Source organism: Bos grunniens, chromosome 5 (assembly GCF_055505025.1).
Source record: "Bos grunniens cultivar Pamir isolate PY7600 chromosome 5, Bosgru_T2T1.0, whole genome shotgun sequence".
NCBI lineage: Eukaryota > Metazoa > Chordata > Mammalia > Artiodactyla > Bovidae > Bos > Bos grunniens.
In genome coordinates, this window is record NC_141169.1 from 118,139,214 (window position 1) to 118,164,940 (window position 25,727).

General features: G+C 53.6%; 1 protein-coding gene across 3 annotated transcripts in view; it reads right to left on the minus strand.

Annotated features, from left to right (window-relative positions):
• CELSR1 (cadherin EGF LAG seven-pass G-type receptor 1) overlaps positions 1-25,727 on the minus strand; it is a 145,784-nt gene that overhangs the window by 89,002 nt on the left and 31,055 nt on the right. For all 3 annotated transcript variants that reach the window (XM_086403292.1, XM_086403293.1, XM_086403294.1), the window contains exon 2: positions 2,340-2,978. In XM_086403292.1, coding sequence (XP_086259418.1) covers positions 2,340-2,978 — 639 coding nt within the window. The remainder of the gene's footprint in view (positions 1-2,339; positions 2,979-25,727) is intronic.

Here is a 25,727-nt window from a genome sequence, read left to right on the forward strand (position 1 = left end):
GCCAGAGTCTGGGGTGCTTGGGGTGTCCCCCATGTGGCCCCTACCGTCATGTGTCTCCACCAGGGAGACGGCCGATTGCATGGCAACCTTGGGTGGCCCACCCCACTGGGCGGGGCAGGTCTGATGGCTGCGCTGGCCGGCATACAGCAGGTACTCAACTAATGCTCATTGAGCTAGCAAATGACCGCTCACTGGCTGACTCCCTGGAGGGCACCAGGCTCTGTCCCAGGGGCCTGGGGCCACGGCTTCTCCACTGGAAGCAGGAGTCATTGTGGACCCACTCCCCATCTAGGCCATGCGGTGGGGAGGGAGGCAGAGACACCCAGCTTGGCGGGGAGGCGGGAAACATTTCCCCACTGTGTGGAGGGCTGACCACGGCTGGCACAACTGGGCAGGGACTTCGGAACAGGCGAGGAGTGGGAGGGGAGGAAGGGGTGGAGCCCCACCCGCGTGTCCGTGGCACGGCTCCTGGGCACGACGACAGCCCTGATGACTCAGGTGTGGCTCAGGCCCCGGGGTCCCCTTTACCTTCCCTGCTCATCACCAGATCCCAGGGCAGCCAGGAATTTACAGTTAACAATTGGGAGACCATGGAGAAGAGATGGGCAGGGCCGGACGTGACAGATGGACGGACAGATGGACACAGACGGCTGAGGGGCGCCACGGCGGGCAATCGAGCCTCTCTTGCCACAGAGGTGCCAGCGGGTTATAACCAGGCTGGGCTCAGATGCAGCAGGCCGGGGCGCACGCCAGCTCCCCAGGCTGCCAGACACCGCCTCCTCCAGCAGTGGTTCCTCCTCTTCGGTGCAGAGCACGGCCTGCCTGCCTCCCGCCCCCAGAGTCCCCACCCCAGGCTCACGCTCGTCCTGCTCCGGGAACACCTGCTGTGCCCGTAAGCCCTGGCCGGGGCTCCATCCGGGCCACGCCCCATGTGTGCAGAAACGGTCTCCCCACTGTCTATACCAAACACGCCCACCGAGGACATGGTCCACAGAAGACTCTCAGAGCCTCCTCCGGGCCGAGTCAGGTCCCACCTGACCTCAGAGAACTTTCCAGAAAGACAGACGGTCACCATCTGCCTCAGAACACTTGTTTCTCGAACGGGCGACTGGATTCTACGTGACCACAGCAAGAGTGTGTGTTTCTGGGCTGCTTTCGGTAGGATTTTTATTTTTAAAAACAACCATCGGCTGCCTTTAGAAAGACTCATTTTGGTGACAGATGAGGATGTCTCAAGCGAAGCGTATATTGGAGGCAGGGAAGATGAGTAATTTCTACAGCGACAACGAGGCATGAAAAAGCCAACGTCATCTTTCCAGATCCCAACACTTAGTGGCTCACTGTTTCTATCCCAGTTATGCTATTTTAATTTTTTTAATATTTATTTATTTGGATCTTTATTGCAGCCCGAAGGATCTTCAGTTGCAGCACGTGGGACCTAGTTCCCTGACCAGGGGTCGAACCTGGCTGCCTGCCCTGGGAGCTCCGAGTCTTACCCACTGGACCCCCAGGGAAGTTCCTATGCTGTTTCACTATAACCAATTAAACTCGAAATCAGGAATGAACTACTTTAAATTCAAAGCCACTTAGGGACTTCCCTGTGGTCCAGTGGTTAAGACCCCCGCCTTCCAAGGCAGGGGATGTGGGTTTGACCCTTGTGGTCGGGGGAGGGGCAGCTAATTATGGTCGGCGGGGGGGCGGGGCAGCTAAGATCCTACGTGCCATGTGGCCAAAAAAGGCAAAACAAAACAGAGGCAATATTGTAACAAACTCAACGGAGACTAAAAATGGTCCACATCAAAAAAAAATCTTTAAAAGAAAAGGAAGCCACTTAAACAAAACACATGTCATTTCATCTGGGTAGATTTTCAGTGGGCTCTGGTTGCCCAAGCTTCCTCCACTGTCCTTCCAAAGAAAGCGAAAAGTGAAAATGAAGTCGCTCAGTCCGACTCTTTGCGACCCCATGGACTGTAGCCTACCAGACTCCTCCTTCCATGGGATTTTCCAGGCAAGAATACTGGAGTGGGGTGCCATTTCCTTCTCCAGAGGGGATCTTCCCGACCCAGGGATGGAACCCAGGTCTCCCGCATTGCAGGCAGACGCTTAAGAGGGTGGCTTAAATGGCACGGGTCAGTGGAGACCCCGGAGCTGTGGTCAGGAAGCAGAGCCAACACCCGGGGGCCCGGGGTCCAGCCTTTGGCCACGTCCCTCAGGAAGGGAGTGGACGGAGGAAACTTCCGGGCACTCTGACCTGTGAGCTGGAAGCCTGGTGTGAGGCACAGGTGACTGGGGCCTCCCCGCGCCCCTGAGCCCCCCGGGGAGAAGTGGGGGCCCCCTACCTGTGAAGTCCTCCTGACACTCGCACGTGTAGCCGCCCTCGCGGCTGCGGCAGCGGCCATGGGCGCCGCAGGGGCTGGAGTAGCACAGGTCGATCTCGGTCTCGCAGTAGTCGCCGGTGAAGCCAGGCGGGCATCGGCACCGCAGCCCGTTGACCGGGTGGATGGGCCGGAAGAGCACGGTGGGGGAGCTGATGAAGGGCGCCGAGCTGTCGAACTTGAGCACCGACACGCACTTCATGTAGTTCTCGCACGGCTCCCGCAGGCAGATGTTGTCGTCGAAGGGCAGCACGCGCTGCGTGGACACGGCCGTCAGCAGCGTGCGGTTCAGGTAGATCTGCTCCTGCAGGTCCTCCGACGGGAAGAACTTGTCCCGGACGCCGCCGGGCAGCAAGGCCGAGAAGGTCACGTTCAGGATGTTGGCGCTCACATCCGTGTCGTTCTGGATGTTGAAGACGAAGACGGCGTCCTTGGTGGTGGACAGCACGGCGGCCACGCCCTCCACGAAGCGCGACAGCAGTGGGGACAGGAACCGCTCCTGAGACATGTTCTCCAGACGCACGGTGATGCTGTTGGTCAGCATGTCATCCGTGATGACCGTGACCCGCAGGGTGCAGAGCGCCACCACGCTGTGGATGCCGTCTGTGAGACAGAAGGTGGGGGGTCATTCAGAAGCCCGCCTGCCCGGTCCCCTCGCCCGGCACCCCCGAGCCCCAGGCCCCTGCCCACTCGTGACCACGACCTTGACCCCGCATCCCAGGGCCTGCTTCCCTCCTCCCCCAGCACTTGGCTTCTGAAAGCACAGCCCCCGTCACGCCCATCAAACTCAGAAGCCCCCGGGGGAGCCGCCCCCCCAGCTCATCAGGGCATCTCAACCCTCACCACACAACCCAGCCCTCACTGCCTGAGACTCTGGCCTCACACACTTTCCTCCAGACGCGGGGGGACGCCGAGACCCCGTTCTCCCTGCTCTCTCCTCTCTCTGCACCTGCTCCAGCCACCCACCCACCCCCCAGCCCAGCTCAGAGCCCACGGTGTCCAGCACGGTCCCCGCCCAGGTACGGCCTTGACCTCTGCTGCGCTGATGGCCTCTCTCCTCCTGGCTGTGTCCTGCTCATCTAAACACACCCGTGCGTGCTCAGTCACTTCAGTCGTGTCTGACTCTGCAACCCCATGGACTGCAGCCCGCCAGGCTCCTCCGTCCGTGGGATTCTCCAGGCAAGAATACTGGAGTGGGTTGCCATGCCCCTGTCCAGGGGATCTTTTCGACCCAGGGACTGAACCCATGTCTCTTACGTCTCCGGCACTGGCAGGCAGGTTCTTTACCACGGGCGCCACCTGGGAAGCCCAGCATCCAGGAGAAGCTCACCATGTGTTGCTTTAGGAAGACACAGGAGAACACGGCCTCTCAGCCAACACAAATGACCACTAACGAAGCGAGGTCCTCAGGAATTGGTGGCCAGAGACGGCGGAGGGTTTGGGTCACCAGGCTGAGCAATGCCCCAGGTTCCCAGCCCAGAACCAGGCGGGCTGTCCAGCAGCTGCCCCAGGAACTGGCTCCGGCCACGATGGCCACAGGGCAGCTCCGTCACCTCCAGGGCAGCCCTGAGGTGCAGCCACAATGCTCAGGGACCTCCACCTGCTCCCGTCCACCGCCCACACCACGTGCTCTGGGGCCCGAGAAACACCTGGCCAAATTCTCATCCCTGTGACTCAGCTCGGCTCTGGGTCCCGGCAGCCCAGACGGATGCCCCACAATGCGGGTGCAGCCTGTGCCCTGCGTAAGCACCCCCGCCCCGGTTCCCTGGGGCATCTGGGCAAGCTCTGAGCCCCCGGTGGGCCCCACCCTCCCAGAGCTTGGGCTGGGCTGTGCCCCCGGACGGTCAGGGGCCAGGGACCACCTTCCAGCCCGAGTCTGGGAAGCCTCAGGACCCCCGAGAGGATGCGGTGAGGCGACAAGGCCTGGAGACCACCCTGTCCCTCTGGACCCGGCACAGCCGCCACCACACTCAGCTTGCCGGGAGCCCTTAGAAGGACGGCAGGCACAGCATGGGAGCTTCTGCCCTGGGACGGGTTTCCTCAGACACCCAGGAGCCAGAAGCCACTTGTGGGGAACCCTGAGTCACAAACCTGTCCAGACAGCGGAGAAACGTAACCGCTGCAGAAGTCACAACACGTTCGGGTGCAAACCTGAGACTCCCAGGGATTCTAAGAGAAGCCGGCATTACCCCATTTGACAGGCGAGAAAAACTGAGACCCTGGGAAGCCAAGTCTCACACCTGAGAACTCACGCTTGGTGGAGGGGCCCCCGGCTCTCCCAGTAACCACACCCACCGCCTAGCAGGTCAGGCAGTGAACGCCCTCTGACGGCTCCACCTGGTCCTCACGATAACCTGGAAAGGCTGACTTTTTTTCTTTTCGGCCGTGCTGCTCTGCTTTCGGGATCTTAGTTCCCTGACTAGGGACTGAACCCAGGCCGCTGGCAGTGGAAACATGGAGTCCTAACCACTGGACCGCCAGGGAAGCGCCCACACACCTTACGGTCCTTATGGTCCTGCGTGGTCCATCCTCACCACCCTCCCTTGTCTTAAAGACACCCCCCTGCCCCAGGGCCCTTGCGCGCCGCATCTTCTGCCTGGAACATGGCGTCCTTGTCGCTGGTAGCTGCTCCCTGGGCCACCCGGGACTCAGCGGCACGACCCCCATCAGAGGGGCCTTCCGCGTCCCCCGACTCATGCTCTGCCACACCCCCACTTTAATTCCCGCACAGGAGCGGCCGCGGCCTGATTTATTTGTTCATGTCCGTTCCTCCCCCAGTGAAGTCGTGAGGACCAAGAACCTGTAGGTCTTGTTCCTGCTGCACCTGTCACTTCTACAGCGGTCCCCGGCACTCAGAGGCCGCTGGACAAACATTCGGGGGAAGGTGGGAGGGGGCAGCAGAGGGGGGAAGGGAAAAACCTTGTCCAGCGGCATCTCTTTAACCCCAAGACTGACATTAGCACCAACAGTTTCAGAGACTTCATTTTTCCATCCAAGCTATTTTTCTGCGGGTGTTTCTTTTCTCTCTCTCTCTTTTTTTTTTTTTTGCAAAGGCCCAATGTAATAATATGAGACATAGGATATTCTTTCCTGGTAGCACTTGTTATGAAACATCCTTTTAATCTTAAACCACACACAGATGGGTTCTGGTCCGAGATTCGAGGGTCACGCTGGTTTTAAGCTCAAAAGCTCAGGCCATCTGGATGTGCTCTGAGCTGTCCTGCCCTCTCCCTCCCATGGGTCCAGGGCTCAGACCCTCCCACAGGGAGCCCAGGAGGGCAGAGCACGAAGGAACGTCCAGGACCAAGGAGCCAGGTTATGACCAGAAAACAGCACTGAATATTAACTCACGTCAAAGGTGCTGGCAAGTAAAATACGCACCTTACTGTTAATCTTACCATTAATTTATTTCAAGACCATGGACCATCCTGGACAACCAGGTCCTGGAGACAATGAATTTGCTCTGAGTTTACATCATCTGGGTTGGATTTCTGAGTCTCCAGGAGCACAAACCCGACTGCCCATCAACAGGGAGCCACAAAATAAAAGGATGGCTGTCCACACCGTGCAGCTCAGCTCAGCCACACCCACTGGGTGACATCCCTCTCCACGGGCGTCAGGGCAGACCCAGACAACATGAAGTTAGGGGGCAAAAGCAAAGTCACTCTTCACACAACACACATGTTTACACGAAAGTCCAGAGAGCCACTAGCATGGAGAGCAAAAACTTCAGTGCTGACAGGGATTATGTCTGGGTTGCTGAATTTGTTTTTAAATCAAAAACTTTTTTAGTTTGTTTTTAAATTTTAAGGAAAACTTATTTTAGAGTAGCTTTAGTTTACAGAAAAATTGCGCAGACAGTGCAGAGAGGTCCTGTATACCGAGCATCCAGTGTCCTGTTATTCAGGAGCTCAGTCGAGTCCAACTCTCTGTTACCCCATGGACTGCAGCACGCCAGGCCTCCCTGTCCATCACCAACTCCCGGAGCTTGCTCAAACTCAAGTCCATCGAGCCGGTGATGCCCTCCAGCCATCTCATCCTCTGTCGTCCCCTTCTCCTCCCGCCTTCAATCTTTCCCAGCATCAGGGTCTTTTCCAGTGAGTTGGCTCTTCGCATCAGGTGGCCAAAGTACTGGAGTTTCAGCTTCATCGTCAGTCCTTCCAGTGAATATTCAGGACCCAGTTACTCCCACAGTTAATTTTATTATCACACTGTGTGGGGTGTGTATTTGAATGAAGCGAGATGGACACACTGTTCACCGGAGCCCGCACTCCCCTGTCCTTTCTTCGGTTTCGCCTCCTGTCCTCGGCGTCCCAGGACCGCACAAGACGTGTAGGCGTCCCGTCCCCTGCTCCTCCGGCTGTGACGGTTTCTCAGACTTTCCTTGTTTGGATGATCTTGACTGTTTGCAGAAGCTCTGGTCAGGAATGTCGCTGATGTTCAGGGGCCTTTCACCTGCTCCTGCCTGAGCAGCCGTCCAGTTGATCACTCAGAAGCCTGTTTCGTTTGGGAGAACAGGGAGCTCCCCCAGGACTCCCCGGGCCTGAGCTGCAGCCCTTCGTCCACAGCTGCAAACAGCGCCAGAACCAGGGCCTCCAAGCCGGGAGGGCGCAGGGCTTTCGCCAGCTCAGCCGGGCCCCTCGCGGTCCCTGAGTCACAGAGAAGAGACAGAGGAGAAGGGCCTCGGGGCCAGGGCACCCACCAGTGGGCACCGCCCACAAACCCCAGAGACCGCAGGCGAGCGGGCCTCGCAGGTCTTCATGGAGGGAGGGGCCCGTCCACGAGCCCGGCTCTGGTCAGGGGGCAGCCGTCGTCCACAGTCTAGACCCTGGGCTCGCTCAGCCCCGCGCGTCTCAGTGCCCGCGGAGCCGGGGGCCCTCAGTGGGCAGGGGACAGAGCTGGGCTGGCTAAAGGTAAGACAGGAAGGCCCCAGGAGGCCGGGGTGTGGGGTCAGACGGTGGAGGGCAGCCGCCTTCCCAGCACGGAGTGTGGAGAAGGCAGGAAGGCCCAGATGGCTGCGGCCTCAGGACGCAGGTGTGTCCAGACGGCCGCCCCGCAGCCTGGGACTCAGAAAACACCAACCCTCTCTGTGCGGAGGCCGGAAGTCCAAGGTCAAGGGTCAGCAGTGTTGGTTCCTGCCAGCAGTCCTCGGCCTGCAGACACCTCTGCCTCACGTCACGCCGTGGGTCGTGTGTCCTCTTAAAAGGACACCAGTTGCTGGATCGGGACCCACCCGAGTCCAGGAGGACCTCCTGACCGTGCTTAGCTTCAGCACACCCGCACAGGTCCAGCTACATCACCAGATCATCAGGTGAGGCCAACACGCCTGACACTCGTCAGGAAACACCCGGCCTCACGAGGCACAAGGATTGGGGAGACCTTACAAAGGAGGGGGTCCCGGCACAGGTATGAGACGGAGGAACCTGAGGACAGAGCGCTGAGCAAGAGGGACCAGACACAAAAGCGCAGATGCCATGTGAGCCCAGGGACACGGGGCAGCCAGAGCGGCCGAGCTCACGGACACAGAGCAGATGGCGGGTGTCGGGGGCCGGGGTGGGGGGCGGCTAGCGTTTAAGCCGGACAGGGTCTCAGCTGCGCAAGATGAACACGTCCTGGAGACGGACGGGCTGACGGTCACACAACGGTGTGAGTGGACTTAATGCCGCGGACCTGTACACAGAAAAACGGTTGAACGACAGCCTTTATGTTATAAATTTTACAGTTTGAATAAGAAAGATGAATACACAAACAAACAGGAAGGATGAAGAAATGAATAAAGAAACAGCCAAGATCCCAAAGCTGCCTTCTCCTCTCACTCCCACTTTTATTTTTTACTGTAAAGCTTCCTGATAGGGGATAACTCTGACTCAGGGACGCCCTCTCCTAATTTCGTGTGTGAGCGAAGCTCCTGTCCCAGGGTCCAATTCAGCATCCACAATATCGAGTTATCCCATGAAATAGCGCGTTGTGTCCATGCCGGACAGAACCTTCTGGAAGGCTGAAGTCGTACCAGGCCCCACTACCTCCAGGAAGGCTTCTCACAGCTCCCAGCCGCCACTCTGACCCCGGGCTACAGAAGCTGGGAGCTGAGACGCATTCTTGTCAAGATAAGCACTTTCACCTAAGAGTCAAGGATTGGTTCCTCAGAAAGTTAAACATGTAATTGACACCTGACCCCGAATCCTACTCCGAGGGGAAATATAAAATAAATGAAAACATATATCCACACAAAATCTTGTACGTGGTCCTTGGTGCAGCCGACGACGATTCACAAGAGCCAGGAAGTGGAAACCCACGTGCCCATGGACTGATGCATCCTATCTAAACAAGATGTGGTCCAAAAAAAGAAACTAGAAACTAGATGCGGTGCATCCATATGACGAACTCAGACACAGAGAGACGAAGAACTGACAACCTCAGAAACACGCTCAGGGAAGGAAGCCCGTCTCAGACGCACACACTACAATTTCACACGCATGAACTGTCCAGAACACGTAAATCCGTAATAACAGAAACCAAACGGAGCTGCCAGGGACGGGCGTGGGGCCTGCTGGTGGGTGTGGGTGTCCCTGGGGTGATGGAAATATCTGGGGACTAGACAGAGGGGTGGTTGCACAACACCCTGAGCGTACCAAATGCCACTGAGGCGTCCACTTTGAAACGGCTCATTCTACGACGTGGTGTGAATGCTGCCTCAATAATTAAAATGGAAAAAAAGAGTTAAGGATTCACCCTATAAAGAGTATAGTTTTATTTTGCATGAGATTATCCAAAAGGAAAGAAATTATTTTAAAAGGCATCGTGGAGCTTCCCTTGCAATCCAGTGGGTTAGGACTCTATACTTCCCCGGAGCACAGGTTCGACCCCTGGTCAGAAAACTAAGATCTGGCAAGCAGTGCAGCCAAAAAAAAAGAAAAAGGCATTGTAAGAAGGATTTTCTTAAAACTAACTGATGAACTGAGTCAGAGGAGATGAGCCGAGAGCGGGCAGCAGAAGCTTTGACAGAGCTGGGAGCCACGTTCCGGCCTACGGTGACGGTGAAAACACAAGTTCCCGCTCAGGCCAGGCCGGCTGTTTACACTGTCAACTGAACGTTGCGAAAGAGACCAGCACACACCCTCAGTGAAAACACAGCGGCAGCCCTGGCTCCGACGGGGCCTCGTGGCGCGTCTGTCAGGGACCGCTGTTGCTCCTGGGTTTTGTTTTATTTCCAGCACTGGCTGAACAATGCGTAGCCTCGCTGGCTGCACAGGAAGCCAGCAGTCAGATCCCCCCACACTCCTCGCTGGGGACAGAGGCTGTGTTACGTTTCGGGGGAGAAAGGCGGAGAGGCAGGGCCTTCAGCATCCGGCTGGGCCCCCGCACCGTGGGCAGCCCGCGGACACTAAGGGTAGGGGTGGGTAACTTGCGGCTGGGGGCCAGCCCGGGCGCTGAGGGCGCGACACAGCACTCCCAGGCCAGGTGGTCACCCACCCCTGAGCTGCCCCAAACACAAATGACTCCAGACCTCGGCAGACGTCCACGGGGGCAGAATCACACTCAGGTGACAGCCCTGCTCTGGGAGACCACACGGAGGTTTCTGGACTCTTCTTCAGCTTGAGATTGGTGGTGAGACCCGGGAGCTGGGCGTCAGGCAGGACGGCCCAGGGGCTCCATGCCTCCAGCAGTGCGGTGGGGCTTCTCTCCACCGTCGGGGCCAACGTGGAGTCAGTCTGGCCTCACTCTGCCCTGCCAGAGCCAGACAGGCCACTCTTGTGTCCCGTCCTAGGAAAACGGCCAAAGCTCCCCCACGACAAGGACTCAGGTCCAAATGGATTTCAAAGAACTAGTGACTCAAACGCACTCCTTTTTATAGCTGAGTAACATCCCACTGTGTATAGCACAACCTCCTTATCCGTTCATCGGGTGATGGACACCCAGGTTGCGTCCGTGTCCTGGCTGTTGTAAACGGGGCTGCAATGCACATTGGGGTACACGTGTCTTTTTCAACTCTGGTTTTCTTCAGGGAATGTGCACTTGCAGGGCAGCAAAGGAGACACAGACATTTTAGACACAGTGGGGGAAGGAGAGGGTGGGAAGATTTGGAAGAACAGCACTGAAACCTACACGTTACCACGAGTAAAACAGACTGCCAGTGGGAGCTCGATGTACGACGTGGGGACCCAAAGCCGGCGCTCTGTGGCAACCTGGAGGATGGGGTGGGCAGGGGGCGGGGGGGTTCAGGAGGGAGGGACACACACACACACCTAATGCTGATCCACGTTGATATACGGCAAAAACCACCACAGTATTGTAAAGTAGTTATCCTCTGATTTTAAAAAATTGGGGGGAAAAAAGAACTGGTGAGTGCCCTGCCCTGCCTGGCTCCGAGCTGAGCGACGGCCTCCAGGGTGATCAGGGTGACATGGCCCCGGCACCTGCCGAGGGTCACTCACATGTCCTGCGGCCCCAGGCAGGTCAGCCCGAGACTACAGTGGGCAGTAAAGATGAAACTGTTAACCCAGTTAACTGTTAACTGTTAACCCTGCAGGCTGCTGAGCCCAGGGGCGCTGCCCGGGCCTCTTCAGTCACTGCAGTTAGCGAGCAGCCCACAGGCAGTCCGGGAGGTTCCAAAGAAGCAGGAGACCCAAGAAGCCTCTGGGCAGGAGACGTGGGCCCCAGTGGCGATCCTGGGGGACAGGTGAGGAGGGGACCCCCTGCTGTTATTCAGCACTGTAAATCTTTGTCTGTGGCTTTGCGTGGTGGGCAAAATAATGCTTCACCTCCCCAGATGAGGCCCAGTCCAGAGGCCCGGAACCCATGAGCGTGTCACGCTACGTCGCGAAGGGTCGGGCTGCTGATAGGCTGACCCTGGAACAGGGAGACCATCCAGGTGGGCCCAGTGTGACCACAGGGCCCTGAGAAGCGGAAGAGAAGGCAGTGAGAGAAAGGCACAGGGATGCCGCACCGCCGCTGCGCAGACAGGGAGGGGGCCCAAGCCTGCGGTGGGGGCGCCTCTGGCTGCTGGAGGAGCCGGGCGGAGGGTCCCCCCGGGGCGTCTAGACAGGAGCGCAGCCTGCCACAACCCGGTTTCTTCCCAGTGAGACTGTGCCGGACTCCTAACCCAGCGAACTGAGCAAGGATACATCCAGGTCATCTCCAGCCACCATACTTGTGGTCATTTGTTACAGAAGCCGTGAAAGATTCCATCCTGTGAGGTTACCGTAACCTTGACACCAGCGTCAGACAAGGAGAGGGCTTCCCTGGCTCAGGGGTTAAGAATCCTCCTGCCAATGCAGGAGACAGGAGAGCGAACCCTGGCCCAGGAAGACCCTACGTGCCGCAACTAAGACCCTACGTGGAGCAACTAAGAGGGTGAACCACCAACTCCCGAGCCTGAGCTCTAGAGCCTGGGAGCCACAACTGCTGGGCTCTCACACCCTAGAGCCTGTGCCCCTAAGGAGGAGCCCCCGCAAGGAGGAGCCCCTGCAAGGAGGAGCCCGTCAAGCAACGAGAAGAGCCCCTGTTCTCCACAACTAGAGAAAAGCAACGAAGACCCAGCACAGCCAAAAATAAACAAACAAAACTATTAAAAAAAAAAAGACAGAAATCAGACAAGGAGAGCACTGGAAAGAAAAAGTACAGGCCACACCACTCATGGACAAAATGTAGTAACCCTTTAAAAAGGAAACGAAAACGAAACTTAATAATTATTAAAAATAAAGCAGAAAACGAAATCTAATAATTATTGAAAATAAAACAGAAAACAAAATCTAATACTTATTAAAAATAAAACAGAAAACGAAATCTAATAATTATTAAAAATAAAACAGAAAACGAAATCTAATAATTATTAAAAATAAAACAAAACGAAATCTAATAATTATTAAAAATAAAACAGAAAATTAAATCTAATAATGTATTAAAAATAAAACAATGTATCAAAACCAAGTTAGATTTATCTTAAGACTTTAACATTTGAAAATGTGCTAACATATAAAAAGCATATTTGCATCTCAATAAATAGAGGAAAAGAGTCAGTAAAATATTGCAATGACTCCTAACACAGATGCTATCAAACAACGGCGAGACGGACACTTCCCTCAGATGATAAACACAACAGCAAACAGCGCGCTCAGCAGAGGTGCCCACCACATCCACTTCCACGTCGTCCTGGAGGCCCGGTCAGCGCCATGCACATGGATGAGTGAATGAAGATGTCACATCGTTACTCACAGATCATACGACGAACGACATAGAAAACTCCACAGGCTCTGCAGGCAACTCGTCAGAATGCACCAGAGCACGTAGCAAGGTAGCTAAAGAGCGAGACAAAAACATCTAGACTTCCCTGGAGGTCCGCAGTTAAGACTCTGCACTCCAGTGCAGGTGGTGTGGGTTCAATCCCTGGTTGGGGAACTAAGATCCAGCATGCCACGTGGTGCGGTCAAAATTAAAAAAAAAAAAAAAATTTTTTTTAATCTCAAAGGATGCCTTAAAAAAGAAAAAGAAAAATCTAGCTCATTTCCTATATACTAAATCACAAGCTCATAAAACACAATTTTTAAAATATCATTTACAATAGAACGAATATAGACCGCCCTTAAGAACTAACCTAATAAAAGATACAGAAGCCCTTTATAAACAAAAAGAATAAAAAGATAAACTACTATTATGGGAATACCAGACCACCTGACCTGCCTCTTGAGAAACCTATATGCAGGTCAGGAAGCAACAGTTAGAAATGGACATGGAATAACAGACTGGTTCCAAATAGGAAAAGGAGTATGTCAAGGCTGTATATTGTCACGCTGCTTACTTAACTTCTATGCAGAGTACATCATGAGAAACGCAGAGCTGGAAGAAGCAGAAGCTGGAATCGAGATTGCTGGGAGAAATATCAATAACCTCAGATATGCAGATGACACCACCCTTATAAGCAGAAAGTGAAGAGGGACTAAAAAGCCTCTTGATGAAAGTGAAAGAGGAGAGTGAAAAAGTTGGCTTAAAGCTCAACATTCAGAAAACGAAGATCATGGCATCCAGTCCCATCACTTCATGGGAAATAGATGGGGAAACAGTGGAAACAGTGTCAGACTTTATTTTTTTGGACTCCAGAATCAGTGCAGGTGGTGACTGCAGCCATGAAATTAAAAGACGCTTACTCCTTGGAAGGAAAGTTATGACCAACCTAGATAGCATATTGAAAAGCAGAGACATTACTTTGCCAACAAAGGTCCATCTAGTCACGGCTATGGTTTTTCCTGTGGTCATGTAGGGATGTAAGAATTGGACTGTGAAGAAGGCTGAGCGCCAAAGAATTGATGCTTTTGAACTGTGGTGTTGGAGAAGACGCTTGAGAGTCCCTTGGACTGCAAGGAGATCCAACCAGTCCATCCTAAAGGAGATCAGTCCTGGGTGTTCTTTGGAGGGAATGATGCTAAAGCAGAAACTCCAATACTCTGGCCAGCTGATGTGAAGAGTTGACTCATTGGAAAAGACTCTGATGCTGGGAGGGATTGGGGGTAGGAGGAGAAGGGGACGACAGAGGATGAGATGGCTGGATGACACCACCGACTCGATGGACAAGAGTTTGAGTGAACTCCAGGAGTTGGTGATGGACAGGGAGGCCTGGCGTGCTGCGATTCATGCGGTCACAAAGAGTCGGACACAACTGAGCGACTGAACTGAACTATTGGCAGAAACAAAGATGATCCCACCATATTCGTTGATAGGAAAAGCCAACATGGAAAGGGTAGCCCTTCTCCTCTAACTGACACAAGAATCCCTGCCTTATCTGTCTGGGTCCCAAAAGGGTTCCTCACAGAACTGGCAAGACAGTCTGTAATCCACAAGGAAGACAGACAGACCAGCACAGCCAGGCAGGGTGAGGGGGACAGCTTGCAGGAGACGTGAGCGCTCGTCCGAGTCCACGGTAACTGGAGGGGATTGACACGGAGCAAGCTACAGCCAGGATAGAAACCAGAATCAGACCCACGAGCACAGGAAAACGACAGGTGGCCGAGCTGCCGCTGGGAGAGAGGAGCATTCCACAGGTGGGCCCGGGGCCATCTACCTGTTGTTGTTGTTAAGTCACTAAGTCGTGTCCGACTTAAGACCCCATGGGCTGCAGACCGCCAGGCTCCTCTGTCCATGAAATTTTCCAGGCAAAAAACACTAGAGTAGGTTGCCATTTCCTTCTTCAGGGGATCTTCCGGACCCAGGGATCAAATCCGTATTTCCTGTGTCTCCAGCCTTGGCAGGCAGATTCTTCACCTGCTGACTCACAGGGAAACCCTAGACCAAATGACACTGGATCCTCGTCTCACACTGAACACGAAAAGCAATTCCAGGGAATTAAGGCCAGCAGTATGAAAGGGAAAACCTATTTCAGAAGGAACTGTACAGAACTACTGTTTATGATCTGAGGCAGATAAGGATTTCCTAAGATGTAAATCATGATCTTAAAGGGGAAAAGTGTATCATTTTGATATTAACTAGAAGAACTTTACAAAGAATATGATTTTAAAAATTAATGACGAGACAAGCCACAAATTGGAAGATATCTGGCCCTAAAACAAATTTAAAGATGCTCGACATCACTAGCAATTGGAGAAATGCAAATCCAAACCACAGTGAGATACCAATTTACACCCAAAGACTGGCGAAAGTGAAGAAGCCAGACTCCCACAAGTGATGGCAGGCCCATTCGAGGGAGGCACGGCTGCTCGCTGCTGGTGGAAAGTGATCGGTCCAATCACTCTGCAAAACCCTGGAGTCACCTAACCCTCAGGCCCGACGGGGAGAAACTTTCAGGGGAGTCACTCCAGGGGGATCACCCCAAGGCAGTCACCGCTGGGGAAACCACGCCCCCGTGGGCAGGAGGTACACAGATGTCCAAGCAGCAGAAGAGATCCAGTGGAACGGGGACTTCCCTGGCGGTCCAGTGGCTAAGAATCTGCCTTCCAGTGCAAGGGACACGGGTTTGACCCCTGGTCAGGGAGCTGGATCCTGCAAGCCTCGACTAAAGACCCCGAAAGTCACAACCAAGATCAAAGATCCCGCATGTGGCGACCCAGACCTGGCACAGGCAAAATGAATGAAATTTTTAAAAAAGAATGGAATGTTCACAGACGAAACGCCACGCATCAGTGAAAGGAACCAGCTACAGCCTGAAATGCCGACACGGTGCCGAGTGGAGGGGCAGGCCGTCGTAAGGTCACGCAGAGGGCGCCGTGCACACAGCCCAGACACAGACACGACCCAGCGAGACGGGGCCAGGTCCTCCGCCTGAAACCCCTGGGGCCGGGTGGTTCTGGAATTCGGGAGTTTTTTAATATGGAAGTTATAAACAGTGCATATTCCATTTTAGATAACAACTGATCTCGCCTTTGAATGGGTAATCCTCTTGCAGACTGCGTGTGAACAGTCACATGAACAAGGATAAAAACTGTCACCAGCCTCCCACTGGTCTGGGTCTGGTTTTGCTGCCAAATGAATTTTTGATCTTCATGACCCAGATAACCACGATGGTGTGATCACCCACCTAGAGCCAGACATCCTGGAATGTGAAGTTAAGTGGGCCTTAGGAAGCATCACTACAAACAAAACTAGGGGAGGTGATGGGATTCCACCTGAGCTATTTCAAATCCTAAAACACGATGCTGTGAAAGTGCTGCACTCCATATGCCAGCAAATTTGGAAAACTCAGTGGTGGTCACAGGACTGGAAAAGGTCAGTTTTCATTCTAGTCCCCCAAAAAAGGCAATGCCAAAGAATGCTCAAACTACCACACAATTTCACTCACCTCACACGCTAGTAATGATCAAAATTCTCCAAGCCAAGCTTCAATAGTATGTGGACCGTGAACTTCCAGATGTTCAAGCTGGATTTACAAGAGGCAGAGGAACAAGAGGTCAAATTGTCAACATCCGCTGGATCATTGAAAAAGCATGAACGTTCCATAAAAACATCTACTTCTGCTTTATTGACTATACCAAAGCCTTTGACTGTGTGGATCACAACAAACTGCGGAAAATCCTTCAAGAGATGGGAATACCAGACCACCTGACCTGCCTCCTGAGAAATCTGAATGCAGGTCAAGAAGCAACAGTTAGAACTGGACATGGAACAACAGACTGGTTCCAAATTGGGAAAGGAGTACATCAAGGCTGTATATTGTCACCCTGCTTATTTAACTTATATGCGGAGTATATCACATGAAATACTGGGCTGGATGAAGTACAAGCTGGAATCAAGACTGTTGGGACAAATATTAATAACCTCAGATATGCAGATGACACCACCCTTATGAGAGAAAGTGAAGAAGAACTAAAGAGTCTCTTGATGAAAGTGAAAGAGGAGACTGAAAAAGTTGGCTTAAAGCTCAACATTCAGAAAACTAAGATCATGGCATCCGGTCCCATCACTTCATAGCAAATAGATGGGGAAACAGTGGAAACACTGGCAGAGTTTATTTTCTTGGGCTCCAAAATCACTGCAGGTGGTGACTGCAGCCACAAAATTAAAAGACGTTTGCTCATGGGAAGAAAAGTTATGACCAACCTAGACACCATATTAAGAAGCAGAGACATTACTTTGTCAACAAAGGTCTGTCTAGTCAAAGCTCTGGTTTCTCCAGTAGTCATGTATGAATGTGAGAGTTGGACTGTAAAGAAAGCTGAGTGCCGAAGAATTTGATGCTTTTGAACTGTGGTCTTGGAGAGGACTCTTGGGAGTCCCTTGGACTGCAAGGAGATCCAACCAGTCCATCCTAAAGGAGATCAGTCCTGAATATTCATTGAAAGGACTGATGTTGAAGCTGAAGCTCCAATACTTTGGCCACCTGATGTGAAGAACTGACTCATTTTAAAAAACCCTGATGCTGGGAAAGATTAAAGGCGGGAGGAGAAGGGGACAACAGAGGATGAGAGGGTTGGATGGCATCACCGACTCAACTGACATGGGTTTGAGTAAACTCTGGGAGTTGGTGATGGACAGGGAAGCCTGGTGTGCTGCGGTCCGTGGGGTCGCAAAGAGTTGGACATGACTGAGCAACTGAACCGAACTGACTTTGATTTTCAGACTTCGGGATTTGGGGAAAGCAGCTGAGGGCTATGGACTGGCATCCTAACATCTAGGACCACATGGCCCAGAGTCAAAACAAACACCAGGACAGGACCGGGAGGTGACACCCAGGGGGCTTCAGGGGCGTGGAAGGCTGCACTGCGCATGTGTGAGTGTAACTGTCCTTTGTTATTTCATAGCTTTGAACTGTTTCAAATCAACAGTGAAAGTTCTGTAAAGGCAATGGGAGTGCAATGGGGGTGATGGAAAGGGGTGAAGCGGCAGGCCCGAGGTTTCAGGCTTGAATGGGGATCCTGTTCCCAGACAGGAAGGAGGTGAGGTTTTCCCTGTCTGGGCAGTGATGGGATTGAGGGATGTGTGGTTTTAAAACAGCCACAAATGTAGCAACCTCCTCCCACCCACAGGTGAACGGGTGTCCCCTTCCTCTGGAATCTGGGTGGGCCTCGGACGGCTTCAACTAACAGAAGAGACAAGACTGTCGCAGCGTGACCCCCGGGTCACAGCGGTCCCCGATCCCACGCTGCCCAGCCAGCCCTGCCCCGCCGCCCACCTCTGCCGTGACCCTGGGCTTCTGGCTCCCCACACGGAAGGCGGGACGGCAGGCTCTCCCCCTGAGGCCCAGGAGGGCTGTGGGGCCGCGTCTTTGCTCTCGTGAGCCGTGACCCCCTCTGCTTCTCCCACGGCTCAGGCTGCTGCCCCGGGCCCAGGGCGTGGGGCCCGGGGACGCCCAGGACACCCCGCCTCCGGGAGGAAGGGCAGCCTCCCACGTCTCCTCCGCTGTTTCCCACGAAGGCTTTCCAGAGAGAAAATAATTATTCACTGCAGAGGCTTAATGAGGAGAGGAGCTGCGAGGGTTTCTAATACCAATAATTTGTACCTATTTATGAGCAAATGGGCTACAACAAAGGCGGCTGGAAGCCACCGCCTCAGATTCCACTTCCCTTGCCTCCAGGTAAGAGAGCGCAGAGCTGAGCACAGCGTGTGTGACGCCAGACAAGACCCAGGACGCTCCCAGGCCCCCGGACCCTGCCAGGCTGGGACACGCCTGAGGTCCCCGGACCCTGCCCGGCTCTGACACACCTGTTGCCCCGGACCCTGCCCGGCTCTGAGCCCCTGCAGAGAGGGCTCTCAGTCCAGAAACCCAGGGAATGAGGCCGCAGAGAGGGAGCTGCAGTGGTGGGGTTGGGGGGCCTGGCACCTGGGCAGAGTGAGGGCCACCCAAACGGCCCGCCCCCTCGCCTGCAGGGCCCCAGCACGGAACAGCACCAGCCCTCCAGCCCAGCCTGTGGCAGCAGCCGCCGCAGGCTAACCCTTCCTCAAGAGACAGGGCAGAGCATCCGACAGGGACTAGGGTTACCCTCCAGGCCCCCTGCCAGCAACGCCCTCAGGGCCCTGAAGTCCCTGGCAGAGTAACTTCACTGAACCCTCTTCTGAGTTACAAATGCCACTGGGAGGTTATATTAAGGCCCTGGCCCCTTGGTGCCTGAGCTCCCCAGGTCTGAGGGGGCAGCTCAGGCTCCCCACAAGGGAGGCAGCTGCCCTCACACCGTGTGGCCCTCGGAGATGCTGGACTGACATTCTCTATGAGCTCACCCCCGTGCTACCGGGACAATAAACACCCGGCCTGGCCCCCATCAGGGGGACAACCACCCACCAACAGCAAGGGATCATCTCTGCTACTTCCCGAGGCCCTTCCCTCCAACCGAGTGAAGACCCCACGTGTCGTTCTCTCTGGGGCAACTGCCCTGGGCTTAGTCGCTCTTGTGGCTGACTCTGCATCTCCATGGACCTCCAGGCAAGAACACTGGAGTGGGATGCCATGCCCTCCTCCAGAGGATCTTCCCAACCCAGGGATCGAACCCAGGTCTCCCACATTGCAGGCGGATTCTTTACTGTCTAAGCCACCAGGGAAGCCCATAAATATTGAAGTTCCCCTTCTCCAGGGGAACTTCCAGACCCAGGAATTGAACCGGGGTCTCCTGCATGGCAGGTGGATTCTTCACCAGCTGAGCTACCAGGGAAGCCTTGTTTCCTTTGGGGGAAAATACTGGCCCAGGCATCTATTAATTTACATGATACATCGAAACTGCCCAGAGCAGAAAAGCAGGATTTTTTTCTTTTTTCTGGTTAAGTATTTGCTAAGAAAATTCCAACCCTAAATTTCAAGAGACCGATTTTGTATGACCTAAGAAGGGTAAGACCTGGCCATTTTAGATAATTAACCAGAAACCAGACGATGCGCGGGAGAAAAGTCACTAGGTCCTCCCGGGGAAAACATATCTTTCAGCAAACAGCAGAAGTGTGTGTTTTGGCATCCTTTCTTCTCCTGTCTGTATTACATCTTAAATTTCTGGAGTTGAGTCTCGCAATTCGCTTTCAGGCCTCTTTCCTCTCCGTCCAGATGGCGAAACCAGGTTCCAGGATTCAAACGGTGGAACCACGCCTCCACCTCCTCTGTTCGGCTCCAGGGGAGGACGAGTCCTCCTTCCTCACAGGTGCCCTGGGAGTCTCCTCCTGCGGCCTTTGCTGGCGGCCACCTTACTGCCTTTCCTGGAAACTAATGAGCTGTGGGTCGGCTCTGAAGTCATCCGAAGGTGAAAATACTCGAGAAAGACTCAAAAGTCCGTACGCACGCCGTGGCCCACTCTGCTCTGCTGCTAAGACGCTCTCGTGTAGCAGGTACTTGGTAAAGTCACACATCAGGAATGTTCTCTGGCCTCTCGTCCCTCCCACCCACCTGTCCAGCCCTGTTCCCCGAAGGCAGGGGTCACACCTGTGTTCCCCAGCCCCGCAGGCCACCTCCTGGCTCCCAGGAGCACCTGCTGTGTGCCGGGCCAGGGACTTCCAGCCCTCCCCTCCTCCACACACACACAGGCACAGACACACACACACACACACACACACAGGCACACACAGAGGCACAGACACACACACACAGACACCCACAGACATACACAGGCACACACACACACATACACACACAGGCACAGACACACACACACACACCCACAGACACCCACAGACACCCACACACACACAGGCACACACACACACACACACACACACAGACACCCACAGACACACACAGAGGCACGCACACACACACACAGGCACACACAATTCTGAGGTTCTGAAGAACGCCAGCTCCAAGTTCTCCCAGTGGCGCCTTTAGCATGGGTCTAAACAGAAGGAAGAGATTAATCTAATATCAGATTTCCTGTTATTAAGTGATTAAGAGATGACTTAAAAACAACAAATTGGATTTCCCTCTTAGTTCCCCCAAGGGTCCTGGAAAGGATGTATGCAATTCGCTCAGGAATTACTGCGACTCATGACATTCACAACTCATTTATAATTTAAAATTGTTTGGGATAATAAGCCTTTTTAACGACCTAATCTGCAAGCTAAACTCAAAAAAACTAATTAAAATTGTCATCACTCATTAATTCAGCCAATCCTTGCAGCCCTCTGTGTTCTGAGCCCAGATCTCGGAGAGGACAACCCACAGGGCTGTCTCAAGGAGTCCTCAGTCTGGTGGGGGTGACAGGAGGAACTGCAGACAATCGCAGCCTGAGGGGCATCCGAGGTGCAGATGGGGGTGTGTGGAGTGGGAGCGGGTATCCAGGGTGAGACTGGGGTGCTGGGGGAGGTGTCCAGCGTGAGATGGGCTTCGGGGGGAAGGGGCCTCCAGGAGGACGGGCACTGGTTGGGCAGCTGGTGAAGGTTACCAGTCCACACAGCCTTGGCCCTGGCGTTCCCTGTCCCCGTATGTCACTGCGCCTGGTGACAAGGGACCTGCTCGTCTGCACCGAGACGGTACTCTTTTCAGCAGGTGGCACCTGGGGTCTCAGAGGCAGGAAGGGATAAATGGGCTCAGGTGCCCAGAAGCACCCACACCCCAGGGCAGGGCCTCCTTCCTGCTGATTATACACTGATCTGAAAAATTACCTGCCAGGAAGCTAGTTCTCCCGAAGCAAACCATTACTTTCAGTGTGCAACCAGTCAGAGATGCCTGAGTGGTTTTTCTTTGTTTGAACGTGTTAACCAACAGATGGCTGTTGTCCCCAATTCCTCTACTTGTCACAACCCAAAGGGCCAGCCGGTCAGGATCCAGGAGCAACCGTGCCTGGCCCAGCAGCAGGGGTGGTGGATGCCTTTCTGACGAGGGCGCTTTTAACTATTAACCCGGGGCCTGACTTTCCCACGCTCGGCTCCAGGGGCACCGAGACCATCATTTATCACCACCATGAAGGGTTCAATGACCGCGGGAGACAAGGAGGCCCAAGCTGGGGCGCCCAGGCCTCTGCAGGTGCCGAGTGGCCGTCCTGCCCCTTGTAATCAGGGGGCAGACGCTGCTGAGATTCCAAGGGGCCCTGGCGGCCCAGCCTCCCCTGACTCAGAGATGAGCCTGGGCCCAGGTCTCCGACAGCAGTGTTCAGTCTGTCTGGGAAGAAACACGCTAGGGCTGGGGGTTCCCAGGATGAGCCTTCTGCAGCTGCCCAGCCTGGTGGGCGTGAGAGCTGGCCCTTCCCCTGCCGTTCTCAGCTTCCTCATCCCATTTGCCACAAGCAAATGGGGCGCTTCCCGAGGCCAGGCTTTCAATGTGCAAAGAGCTCCAGGGCCACCCGGGCACCCCCACCCAGAGGCCTGGAGAGGGGCCCTGGTCTCCTCCCTCCAGAAGAGCCCCCAGACGCTCGGGGTCCTGCCCGGCCATGCACCTGTTGACAAGGAGGCGGAGAACGGCTTCTGGAGGGGCCGTCGGGAGAGCTTCCAGCCGAGCCGGGCCCCTGAACACTCTGCCTGCGGCCTCCATCTAAACATTCCTATTCTCAGCCTCGACGGTTTATGTCACAGTAAGAAAGAAATAAAAACTCACCTGGGCACTCTAGGGCCATAAGCATTTTACTCAAAAAATACCTTTGAGGTACGACCTGGGGTGAAACGCCAGGTAACCCCAGATGGCCTCCCCAACCATGTCACAGGGCACGTGCTGCAGCCTGCAGACCTGGGGAGCTGGGGTTCGCCTTGAGAACAACAGAAAAATGAAGCCTTTCCACTGATGCAGCAGCCCATGCTCCAGACACAGATGGGGTTTCCTCATCCACCAACCACGACCCAGCCCCCAGTCTGGCTTGACCCTGGGAACGTCATCAAGTCTCCCTGCGATCCTCCTGGGCAGCTCTGACCAGGCCTCAGAGGGTCAGAAGGTTACGTGACTTGCCCAGGGTCACCTAACTGGCTAATGGTGTGTGAAGCTGCAAGCCCATGTCCAGTCAGGGGCTCCAGGACCTTCTCACACTCGCTGCCTCTGCATGTAGGAGGGAGTCAGGACACCCTTCCCCCAGCGCAGGAAGGAGCTCAGCTGAAATCCGCACGGTACATCTCCTGAAGTCGGACTTCTCCACCCGGGCACTATGGACACTGGGGTGGGCTCCTTCTTTGTCGCGTGGGACTGTCCCCTGCCCTGGGACACTGAGCAGCATCCCTGCCTGTCAGCAGCAGCCACCACACAGTGACCCTGGTCCGTGTCCTTTCTCTCACTTGCCCACGGGGAGCCCCAAGGACAGGTCCCTCTATCTGGAAAGTTTGCTGGGCCCGAAGGCCTCCAGGGACAGAAGGATAAGCTGGGTGAGGACGTGACGTGCCATCGGGGTGCCCGGGTGCCTGGGGGAACCGCTGTGCAGGACCCCTGCCTGTGAGCAAGGCACCTGCCAACTTAGATGGAGCAGAATAGGCCCAGCTGATGAGGAAGTTAGTACATCTTAAGACAGGTCAAAAGAGCATATTGAGGACGCAGCACATCCAGAAGCTCGACGGCAGGCACAGGACCCACCCTCACAGGGAGTAACTCAGCTCTTCTGTGTTCTCGATTTATTCTTTGTTACTTGATCAATTAAACTTTTGAACATGCAGAGCCTGCTTTCCGGGCTCTCTGGTCAGTTCCGCTGGCCTATCTATCTAGCTGTCCCTGGCTAGTGGCCGACCCTCTTAATCACAATGGCTTTGTAACAAGCCTGACACGTAGCCGACCAAGTCCACCCTCCTCGTCCTTCAAGGTTGTCTTAGATCTTCTTGGCCGGTATCATGTACAAACAAAGTTTACATATGATTTTATTTACCTGTGAGCTTATATGTAAATTAACATGCAATTTATACGTGTAAATTTACATGTGTGTGTGTTAGTCGCTCAGTTGTGTCAGACTCTTTTCGACCCCATGGACTACAGTCTGCCAGGCCCCTCTGTCCATGGCATTCTCCAGGCAAGAGTACTAGAGTGGGTTGCTATTCCTTTCTTCAAGGGATCTTCTCAACCCAAGGATCGACCCTGGGTCTTCTGCATTGCAGATGAATTCTTTACTGCCTAAGCCATCAGGGAAGCCCAAATTTACATGTATTTACATGTAAATTTTATATGTATTTACATGTAAATTTTATATGTATTTACATGTAAATTTTATATGTATTTACATACGTTTCATAACTAACTTGTCCATTTTTTTCAATTTCCCCTAAAAATCCTGTGGGTTTTAGTTAGTATTGCTCTGAATCTATACATCAGTCTGGGGGGAAATGACATTTCTACAGTATTGAGTTTTCTAATCCAAGAACACAGTTAATCCCTCCTTCACGTACTTAAGTCTATCTGAACTTCTCATAATAACATTTTAGAGTTTTCTGCCCATCTTTTATTAGATTTACTTCTAGTTATCTGATCTTTTCTGCTATTGAAAACGATACATCTTATTTCATTTACCATTTACTGCTTGTACACAAGAACACATTTGATTTCATATATTACCCAAGCATCCAGCAGTCCTATTGAGGTCCCTTATTATTAACCATTTACCTGCAGATTCTTTCGGATGTTCTCTGTAATCACATCATCTGTGAATAATAACAATGTTATTATTAATAGATTTTATTATTCATAATAATAACAGTGTTATGTTTACAGTTTTTTTTTTTTTTCTTGTCTTATTGTATTGGCTGACTTCCAGCACAATGTTGCAAATTCAGAACCTAAATCAAAGGTCTGGCCTCTGCTGCTAAGTCACTTCAGTCGTGTCTGACTCTTAGCGACCCCATGGACTGCAGCCTACCAGGCTCCTCCATCCATGGGATTTTCCAGGCAAGAGTACCAGAGTGGGGTGCCATTACCTTCTCCAGAAGTAGAAACCAAATGAATACTGATTGGGTGATACGAGCCAAGTTATTAGTGGCACCGAGTGTCACCACAAGGCTCTTGGACTTCATGCCAGGAGATCCCAGTCCGGTCTGTTAGCAAATGAACAAGGCCACAGAGGGTCTGAGCAAGTAAAAGTCACCTGACCACAAAGTAAGACAGAAAAAAGCAGGAGAGAGAGGATATATCTGAACAAAAGGAGCAAAATCTTTGTTGTTTGAGTCAATATGACAGCTCTCCTAGAGAATCAGTTCAGGAATTATTTTAATTAGAGAGCTTGTGATGGTGGCTGGATGCAACATCACCAAAAATTCATTACTTCACAGCACCCACCAAGATCCAGTTAAAAATACAATCAAAATCAACAGAGTCCTCACCACAGCAACAAAACCCATGAAATCCCTAGAAATGAGCCTAAAATGAAGCCTGTATGTGGAGGAGATGATTGATTTCACCACAGCACATAAGAGATGACATAAAGAGATGAAAACATACCATGTTTCTAAGGCAGAAAAGCAAGAGCTGACTCACTGGAAAAGACCTCGGTGCTGGGAAAGATGGAAGGCAGGAGGAGAGGGGGCAGCAGGGGATGAGATGGTTGGATGGCATCACCGACTCGATGCACATGAGTTTGAGCAAGCTCCGGGAGACAGGGACAGGGAAGCCTGGTGTGCTGCGGTCCACGGGGTCGCAGACACGACTCAGTGACTGAACTAGAAGATACGCCTTGAACCAAAGTGTACTGGATTCCTGGACCTGCCGCAACAAATTGCCACAAACTGGGTGCCGTCAACACAGCAGGAAATTATTCCTTCACGGCCGCGGAGGCCAGAGGTCTGGAATCAGGGTCTGGCTGGGGGAGCTGACTCCTTCCAGAGGCTCTGACACAGCGTCTGCTCTTCGCCTCTTCCCAGTTTCTGGTGCTGCCAGTGACCCTCAGCCCACATGGCCTTCTCCCTCTGTGTCCTGCCCTGCTGTCCTCGGGGCTGGTCACTGCACTCAGGGCCCCTCCTCGTTCAAGCCCATCTCATCCCGAGACCCTTAACTATATGCGCAAAGGCCTTTTTTCCAAAGAAGTTCACCCCTACAGGTTCCTGGTAGAT